We start from the raw sequence: 9,917 nt of genomic DNA, 5'->3' as shown, positions 1-9,917 counted from the left end.
AGCATTTCTCCTTTGCCAAGATAATCCATCCACTTGACAGGTGTGGCATATCAAGAAGCTGATTAAACAGCACGATCATTACACAGGTGCACCTTGTGCTGGGGACAATAAAAAGCCACTCAAAAAATGTGCAGTTTTGTCAGACAACACAACGCCACAGATGTCACTAACAGGGATGTAAACAAATTTGCCTTAYACCGCTGTGCCACAGTTTTGAGGGAGCAGCAACTGGCATGCTGAATGCAGGAATTTCCACCAGAGCTGTGGCCAGATAATTAAATTTTAATTTCTCTACCATAAGCCGTTCTACCATAATGTCGTTTTAGAGAATTTGGCAGTACGTCCAACCGGCCTCACAACCGCAGTGGGGTGGGGTTATGGTATGGACACACATAAGCTACGGACAATTGTATTTTATCGATTGCAATTTGAATGTAGAGAAATACAATGACGAGATCTTGAGATCCCATTGTGGTGCCATTCATCCGCCGCCATCATCTCATGTTTCAGCATGATAATGCACAGCCCCCATGTCGCAAGGATCTGTACACAATTCCTGGAAGCTGAAAATGTTCCACAATCAACAGCCTGATCAACTCTATGCGAAGGAGATGTGTCACACTGCATGAGGCAAATGGTGGTKACACCAGATACTGACTGGATTTCAGATCCACGCCCATACTTTTTTTTTTTTTTTTTAAGATATGTGACCGACAGTCATGTGAAGTCCATAGATTAGGGCCTAATTTATTTATTTAAATTGACTGATTTCCTTTTATGAACTGTTAACTGTTGTGTTTCTATTTTTTGTTCAGTATAGATTAGAGGTGGTAAAAGAGATTTAAAAAAGGGAGGCAGTAATGACGGACTTTCGGCAGGACGACAGAGACGTCGCAGGACGACAGAGACGTCGCAGGACGACAGAGACGTGTCTCAGCGAGGAAGTACATCAGTATGTAGGTTACTCACCACGTCCTTCTCAATGCGTTGGGCCAGCTTCTCGTGGGACTCTGGGTCCTGCTGCGCGGAACCTCGTCTTTCCACATCTAACAGACACACAGACAGAGCTTTATTTATTCATATTCAACCACAACAACGATAACACTTAATCATGGTTATAATAATGTGTGTGTGTGTGTGTGTGTGTGTGTGTGTGTGTGTTTGTGTATATCGGTGCGTCAGTGTGAAGGCCCTTGCGGAGTGGTGCCAGGAAAACAACCTCTCCCTCAATGTCAACAAACAAAGGAGCTGATTGTGGACTTTAGGAGACAGTAGAGGGAGCACGCCCCCATTTACCTCGACGGGGCCGCAGTGGAGAAGGTGAAAAGCTTTAAGTTCCTCGGCGTACACATCACTGACAAACTGAAATGATCCACCCACACAGACAGTGTGGTGAAGAAGGCGCAACAGCGCTCTTCAACCTCAGGAGGCTGAAGAATTCGACTTGGCCCATAGGACCCTCACAAACTTTTACAGATGCACAATTGAAGGCATCCTTTCAGTATCAGCCTGGTACGGCAACGGCACCGCCACAACCGCAAGGCTCTAAGAGGGTAGTGAGGTCTGCACAACGCATCACCGGGGCAAACTACCTGCCCTCCAGGACACCTACACCACCCGATGTCACAGGAAGGCCAAAAAGATAAAAGACAACAACCACCAAGCCATGCCTGTTCACCCCGTTATCATCCAGAAGGCGAAGTCAGTACAGGTCCAGCAAAGCAGGGACCGAGAGACTGAAAAACAGCTTCTATCTCAAGGCCATCAGACTGTTAAATAGCCATCACTAGCCAGATAGCACCCAGTTACTCAACCCTGCACCTTAAGAGGCTGCTGCCCTATATACATAGACATGGAATCACTGGCCACTTTAATAATGTTACTCCACCCTGCACCTTAGGGCTGCTGCCTATATACATAGACATGGAATCACTGGCCACTTTATAATGTTACTCCCACCTCCACCTTAGAGGCTGCTGCCCTCTATATCATGACATGGAATCACTGGTCACTTTAATAATGTTACCACCCTGCACCTTAGAGGCTGCTGACCGTATACATAGACATGGAATCCCTGGCCACTTTTAATATGTTACTCCACCTGCACCTTAAGAGGCTGCTGCCCTCTATACATAGACATGGAATCACTGGCCACTTTAATAATGTTACTCACCCTGCACCTTAGAGTGCTGCTGCCCTCTATAATAGACATGGAATCACACTTAATAATGTTACTCCACCCTGCACCTTAGAGGCTGCTGCCTCTATACATAGACATGGAATCACTGGTCACTTTAATAATGTTACTCCACCCTGCACCTTAGAGGCTGCTGCCCTCTATACATAGACATGGAATCACTGGTCACTTTAATAATGTTACCCACCCTCCACCTTAGAGGCTGCTGTCTCTATACATAGACATGGAATCACTGGCACTTTAATAATGTTACTCACCCTGCACCTTAGAGGCTGCTGCCCTCTATACATAGACATGGAATCACACTTTAATAATGTTACTCCACCCTGCACCTTAGAGGTGCTGCCCTCTATACATAGACATGGAATCACACTTTAATAATGTTTACTCCACCCTGCACCTTAGAGATGCTGCCCTCTATACATAGACATGGAATCACTGGTCACTTTAATAATGTTACTCCACCCTCCACCTTAGAGGCTGCTGCCCTCTATACATAGACATGGAATCACTGGTCACTTTAATATGTTACTCCACCTCCACCTTAGAGGCTGCTGTCCTCTATACATAGACATGAATCACTGGCCACTTTAATATGTTACTCCACCTGCACCTTAGAGGCTGCTGCCCTCTATACATAGACATGGAATCACTGGTCACTTTAATAATGTTACTCACCCTCCCTTAGAGCTGCTGCCCTCTATACATAGACATGGAATCACACTTAATAATGTTACTCCACCCTGCACCTTAGAGGCTGCTGTCCTCTATACATAGACATGGAATCACTGGCCACTTTATATGTTACTCCACCTCACACCTTAGAGGCTGCTGCCCTCTATACATAGACATGGAATCACTGTCACTTTAATAATGTTACTCCACCTCCACCTTAGAGGCTGCTGCCTATATACATAGACATGGAATCACTGTCACTTTAATAATGTTACTCCACCCTCCACCTTAGAGGCTGCTGCCCTCTATACACTAGACATGGAATCACTGGTCACTTTAATAATGTTACTCCACCCTGCACCTTAGAGGCTGCTGCCCTCTATACATAGACATGGAATCACTGCCTTTTTAATAATGTTACTCCACCCTGCACCTTAGAGGCTGCTGACCCGTATACATAGACATGAATCACTGGCCACTTTAATAATGTTACTCCACCCTGCACTTTAGAGGTGCTGCCCTCTATACATAGACATGGAATCACTGGTCACTTTAATAATGTTACTCCACCTGCACCTTAGAGGCTGCTGCCCTCTATACATAGACATGGAATCACTGGCCACTTAATAATGTTACTCCACCCTGCACCTTGAGGCTGCTGCCCTCTATACATAGACATGGAATCACTGGTCACTTTAATAATGTTACTCACCCTCCACCTTAGAGGCTGCTGCCCTCTATACATAGACATGGGATCACTGGTCACTTTAATAATGTTACCCTGCACCTTAGAGGCTGCTGCCCTCTATACATAGACATGGAATCACTGGCCACTTTATAAATGTTACTCACCCTGCACCTTAGAGGCTGCTGTCCTCTATACATAGACATGGAATCACTGGTCACTTTAATAATGTTACTCCACCCTCCACCTTAGAGACTGCTGCCCTCTATACAATAGACATGGAATCACTGGCCACTTTAATAATGTTACTCCACCTCCACCTTAGAGGCTGCTGCCTCTATACATAGCATGGAATCACTGGTCACTTTAATAATGTTACTCCACCCTCCACCTTAGAGGCTGCTGCCCTCTAATCATAGACATGGAATCACTGGCCACTTTAATAATGTTACTCCACCCTCCACCTTAGAGACTGCTGCCTCTATACATAGACATGGAATCACTGGTCACTTTAATAATGTTACTCCCCCTGCACTTAAGAGGCTGCTGCCCTCTATACATAGACATGGAATCACACTTTAATAATGTATCTCCACCCTCCACCTTAGAGGCTGCTGCCCTCTATACATAGCATGGAATCACTGGCCACTTTAATAATGTTACTCTCACCCTCCACCTTAGAGACTGCTGCCCTCTATACTAGACAGGAATAACTGGCCACTTTAATAATGTTACTCCACCCTCCACCTTAGAGGCTGCTGCCTCTATACATAGACATGGAATAACTGGTCACTTTAAATATGTTTCTCCACCTCCACCTTAGAGGCTGCTGCCCTCTATACATAGACATGGAATCACTGGCCTTTTAATAATGTTACTCAACCTCCACCTTAGAGGCTGCCCTCTATACATAGACATGAATCACTGGTCACTTTAATAATGTTACTCCCCTCCACCTTAGAGACTGCTGCCCTCTATAATAGACATGGAATCACTGGCCACTTTAATAATGTTACTCCACCCTCCACCTTAGAGGCTACTGCCCTGAATACATAGACATGGACTACTGGTCACTTAATAATGTTACTCCACCCTGTACCTTAGAGACTGCTGCCCTCTATACATAGACATGGAATCACTGGCCACTTTAATAATGTTACTCCACCTGCACCTTAGAGGCTGCTGCCTCTATACATAGACATGGAATCACTGGCCACTTTAATAATGTTACTCACACTGCACTTAGAGCTGCTGCCCTATATACATAGACATGGATCACTGGCCACTTTAATAATGTTACCCACCTCCACCTAGGGCTGCTGCCCTGAATACATAGACATGGAATCATGGTCACTTTAATAATGTTACTCCACCCTGTACCTTAGAGACTGCTGCCCTCTATACATAGACATGGATCACTGGCCACTTTAATAATGTTACTCCACCCTCCACCTTAGAGGCTGCTGCCTCTTATCATAGACATGGAATCACTGGTCACTTTAATAATGTTACTCACCCTGCACCTTAGAGGCTTGCTCCTCTAATACTAGACATGGAATCACTGGTCACTTTAATCTGTTACTCCACCCTCCACCTTAGAGCTGCTGCCCTATACATAGACATGGAATCACTGGTCACTTTAATAATGTTACTCCACCCTGTACTTAAGAGGCTGCTGCCTCTATACATAGACATGGAATCCTGGTCACTTTATAATGTTACTCCACCTGCACCTTAGAGGCTGCTGCCCTCTATACATAGACATGATCACTGGTCACTTTAATAATGTTACTCCACCCTGCACCTTAGAGACTGCTGCCCCTTATACATAGACATGGAATCACTGGCACTTTAATATGTTACTCCACCCTCACCTTAGAGCTGCTGCCCTATATACATAGACATGGAATCACTGGTCACTTTAATAATGTTACTCCACCCTCCACCTTAGAGCTGCTGCCCTATATACATAGACATGGAATCACTGGTCATTTAATATGTTACTCCACCCTCACCTTAGAGGCTGCTGCCCTCTATACAAGACATGGAATCACTGGCCACTTTAATAATGTACTCCACCTCCACCTTAAGGCTGCTGCCATATACATAGACATGAATCACTGGTCACTTTATAATATTACTCACCCTGCACCTTAGAGGCTGCTGCCCTCTATACATAGACATGGAATCACTGGTCACTTTAATAATGTTACTCCACCCTCCACCTTAGAGGCTGCTGCCCTCTATACATAGACATGGAATCACTGGTCACTTTAATAATGTTACTCCACCCTCCACCTTAGAGGCTGCTGCCCTCTATACATAGACATGGAATCACTGGCACTTTAATAATGTTACCCACCCTCCACCTTAGAGGCTGCTGCCCTCTATACATAGACATGGAATCACTGGTCACTTTAATAATGGAAACTAGTCAGTTTAATAATGTTTACATACTGTTTACTCATCTCATATGTTATACATACTGTCTTCTATTCTACTGTATTTTGTCAATGACACGCCGACATTGCTTGTCCTAATATTTATATATTTCTTAATTCCATTCTTTTGCTTTAGATGTGTGTGTTTTGTTGTGTATTGTTAAATATTACTGCACTGTTGAACTAGGAAACACAAGCATTTCGCTACACCCAAATAAAATCTGCTAAATACAGTGGCTTGCGAAGGTATTCACCCCCTTGGCATTTTTCCTATTTTGTTGCCTTACAACCTGAAATAAATAGATTTTTGGGGGTTTGTATCATTTGATTTACACAACAAGAAGATGCAACATCTTTTTTATTGTGAAACAAACAAGAATAAGACAAAAAATCAGAAAATTAAACGTGCATAACTATTCACCCCCAAAGACAGTACTTGTAGAGTCACCTTTTGCAGCAATTACAGCTGCAAGTCTCTTCGGGTATGTCTCTATAAGCTTGGCACATCTAGCCACTGGATTTTTGCCCATTCTTCAAGGCAAAACTGCTCAGCTCCTTCAAGTTGTATGGTTCGCTGGTGTACAGCAATCTTTAAATCATCCACAGATTCTCAATTGGATTGAGGTCTGGGCTTTGACTAGGCCATCCAAGACCATTTAATGTTTCCCCTTAAACCACTCAAGTGTTGCTTTAGCAGTATGCTTAGGGTCATTGTCCTGCTGGAAGGTGAACCTTCATCCCAGTCTCAAATCTCTGGAAGACTGAAGCAAGTTTCTGTTAGTGGAATTAAATAATTCCTCTAATATACTCATTAATTAAATTCAATCTGTCTATTTATAAGAATTTGTAAGATACTTATTAACATAAATAGACAGGATACAGTCTTATTAAAATTAGATAATAGTGTTTATTCTCGGAGCACGCTGCCATTTGATCATAAACACAGGTTTATATACAAGATATGATGTCATAGGTTACAGAAAAGTCTCATTGTCCTGAAAATAGAAAAGGTTCAAAAGTTCATTCCAACTTCACAGCACACACATGACACACAATGTAATCAATTATCCTGAAGGCTCACATAATTTATTACCACTTTAGCAGACACTCAAGATATGAGACCTAAAAAGTGACCCACAGCCTTATTAAACATCTCAGGGCTAAGTTGGGTCATTTCAACCAGAGTTTAACGACCCTTTCTGCTTACTTTATAACCCACAACACAAATCTCTTTTCACAGGCGTGCGAGTTCAATTAGTTATAGTTTTATCTAAGCTAGAATTTGTTTTAACTATTTATTAACAAAATTCCTAACAGTTTCCCTCAAGAATTTCTCTGTATTTAGCGCCATCCATCATTCCTTCAATTCTGACCAGTTTCTCAGTCCCTGCCGATGACAAAACATCCCACAGCATGATGCTGCACCACCATGCTTCACTATGGGGATGGTGTTCTCGGGGGAATGTGAGGTGTTGGTTTGTGCCAGACATAGCATTTTCCTTGATGGCCAAAAATATACATTTAGTCTCATCTGACCAGAGTACCTTCTTCCTAATGTTTGGAGAGTCTCCCACATGCCTTTTGACAAACACCAAACGTGTTTGCTAATTTTCTTCTTTAAGCAATGGCTATTTTTCTGGCACTCTTCCATAAAGCCAGCTCTGTGGAGTGTACGGCTTAAAGTGGTCCTATGGACAGATACTCCAATCTCCGCTGTGGACTTTGCAGCTCCTTCAGGTTATCTTTGGTCTCTTTGTTGCTTCTCTGATAATGCCCTCCTTGCCTGGTCCGTGAGTTTTGGTGGCGGCTCTCTCTTGGCAGGTTTGTTGTGGTGCCATATCTTTCCATTTTATAAAAAAATGTACCCCTTTTTCTCCAATTCCGTGGTATCCAATTGTTAGTAATCACCTATCTTGTCCATCGCTACAACTCCCATAGAGATATGAAGGTCAAGAGCCATGCGTCCTGCGAAACACAACCCAACCAAGCGCACTGCTCTTTAACCACGCGCCATCCAACCCGGAAGCCAGCCGCACCAATGTGTCGGAGGAAACACCGTGCACCGGCAACCTTGCACTGCACCCGGCCCGCTACAGGAGTCGCTGGTGCGCGATGGGACAAGGATATCCATACCGGCCAAACCCTCCTAACCCGGACGACGCTAGGCCAATTGTGCGTCGCCCCACGGACGGCTGCGACAGAGCCTGGGCGCGAACCCAGAGTCTCTGGTGGCACCGCTAGCGCTGCGATGCAGTGCCCTAGACCATTTTTGTATTTTTTAATAATGGATTTAATGGTGCCCGTGGATGTTGATCTGTCTTTCCACAACTGTGTCCCTGACCTGTTTGGAGAGCTCCTTGGTCTTCATGGTGACGCTTGCTTGGTGGTGCCCCTTGCTTAGTGGTGTTGCAGACTCTGGGGCCTTTCATAACAGATGTATATATATACTGAGATCAGTGACACTTAGATTGCACACAGGTGGACTTTATTTAACTCATTATGTGACATCTGAAGGTAATTGGTTGCACCAGATCTTATTTAGGGACTTCATAGCAAAGTGGTGAATACATATACATTTTTAAAAAACATTTTTAAAAAAGTTATTTTATTCACTTCACCAATTTGACTATTTTGTGTATTCCCATTACACGAAATCCAAAAATAAATATGTAAATGACAGGTTGTAATGCAATAAAATAGGAAAAACGCCAAGGGGGATGAATACTTTTCAAGGCACTGTATGTGTAGGTGACCAATAAAATTTATTTTTTAAAATTGGATTATGCTGTGTGTGTGTGTGTCTCTCTCTCTATCTCTGTGTAATGTGTGTGTGTGTGTGGTGTCTCTCTCTCTCTCTCTCTCTCTGTGTAAGGTGTGTGTATGTGTGTGTCTCTCTCTCTCTCTCTGTGTAAGTGTGTGTGGTGTGTGTGTGTGTGTGTGTGTGTGTGGTGTGTGTGTTGTGTGTGTGTGTGTGTGTTGTGTGTGTGTGTGTGTGGTGTGGTGGGTGTGTGTGTGTGTGTGTGTCTCTCTCCTCTCTGTGTAAGGTGTGTGTGTGTGTGTGTGTGTGTTGTGTGTGTGTGTGTGTGTGTGTGTGTGTGGTGTGTGTGTGTGTGTGTGTGTGTGTGTGTGTGTGTGTGTGTGTGTGTGTGTGTGTGTGTGGTGTGTGTGTGTCTCTCTCTCTCTCTGGTAAGGTGTGTGTGTGTGTGTGTGTGGTGTGTGTGTGTGTGTGTGTGTGTGTGTGTGGTGTGTGGTGTGTGTCTCTCTCTCTCTCTCTCTGTGTAAGGTGTGTGTGTGTGTGTGTGTGTGTGTGTGTGTGTGTGTGTGTGTGTTGTGTGTGTGTTGTGTGTGTGTTCCTCTCTTCTCTGTGTAAGGTGTGGTGTGTGGTGTGTGTGTGTGTGTGTGTGTGTGTGTGTGTGTGTGTGTGTGTGTGTGTGTGTGTGTGTGTGTGTGTGTATGTCTCTCTTCTCTCTCTCTGTGTAAGGTGTGTGTTGTGTATGTGTGTCTCTCTCTGTGTGTAATGTGTGTGTGTGTGTGTGTGTGTGTGTGTTTCTCTCTCTCTCTGTGTAATGTGTGGTGTGTGTGTGTGTGTCTTTCTCTCTCTCTCTCTGTGTAATGTGTGTGTGTCTCTGTGTGTAATGTGTTTGTGTGTGTGGTGTGTGTGTCTTTCTCTCTCTCTCTGTGTAATGTGTGTGTGGTGTGTGTGTCTTTCTCTCTCTCTCTCTCTGTAATGTGTGTGTGGTATAGGTCTTACCCTGCTGTTCATGGCAGCCACGCGCCTCCTGGGGTCGGGCCTTTAGGGGCCGAGGAGGCGGGGTGATGGTCTCTCTGTGGCGCTTCATCTTTTCCTGTTCACCCTGAAAGGAGGAGGGTTTTAATCACGGTGGTTTACGGGGGGGGGGGGGCACCCCGTTAGGAATAA

At 44.3% G+C, this 9,917-nt stretch overlaps 1 protein-coding gene across 1 annotated transcript in view; it reads right to left on the bottom strand.

The window, feature by feature from the left end:
- Positions 1-8,366, bottom strand: part of LOC112077388 (epidermal growth factor receptor kinase substrate 8-like protein 2) — a 13,285-nt gene extending 4,919 nt beyond the window's left edge. The window contains exons 1-3 of the mRNA XM_070441671.1: positions 8,340-8,366; positions 5,703-5,727; positions 970-1,046 (exon numbers count right to left, since the gene is read on the bottom strand). Of these exons, the coding sequence (XP_070297772.1) occupies positions 970-1,046; positions 5,703-5,727; positions 8,340-8,366 (129 nt within the window). The remainder of the gene's footprint in view (positions 1-969; positions 1,047-5,702; positions 5,728-8,339) is intronic.
- Positions 8,367-9,917: the final 1,551 nt, after the last annotated feature.

Source organism: Salvelinus sp. IW2-2015, unplaced genomic scaffold (genome assembly GCF_002910315.2).
Source record: "Salvelinus sp. IW2-2015 unplaced genomic scaffold, ASM291031v2 Un_scaffold4509, whole genome shotgun sequence".
Taxonomy (NCBI): domain Eukaryota; kingdom Metazoa; phylum Chordata; class Actinopteri; order Salmoniformes; family Salmonidae; genus Salvelinus; species Salvelinus sp. IW2-2015.
This window is presented reverse-complemented; position numbering and strand designations above follow the sequence as displayed.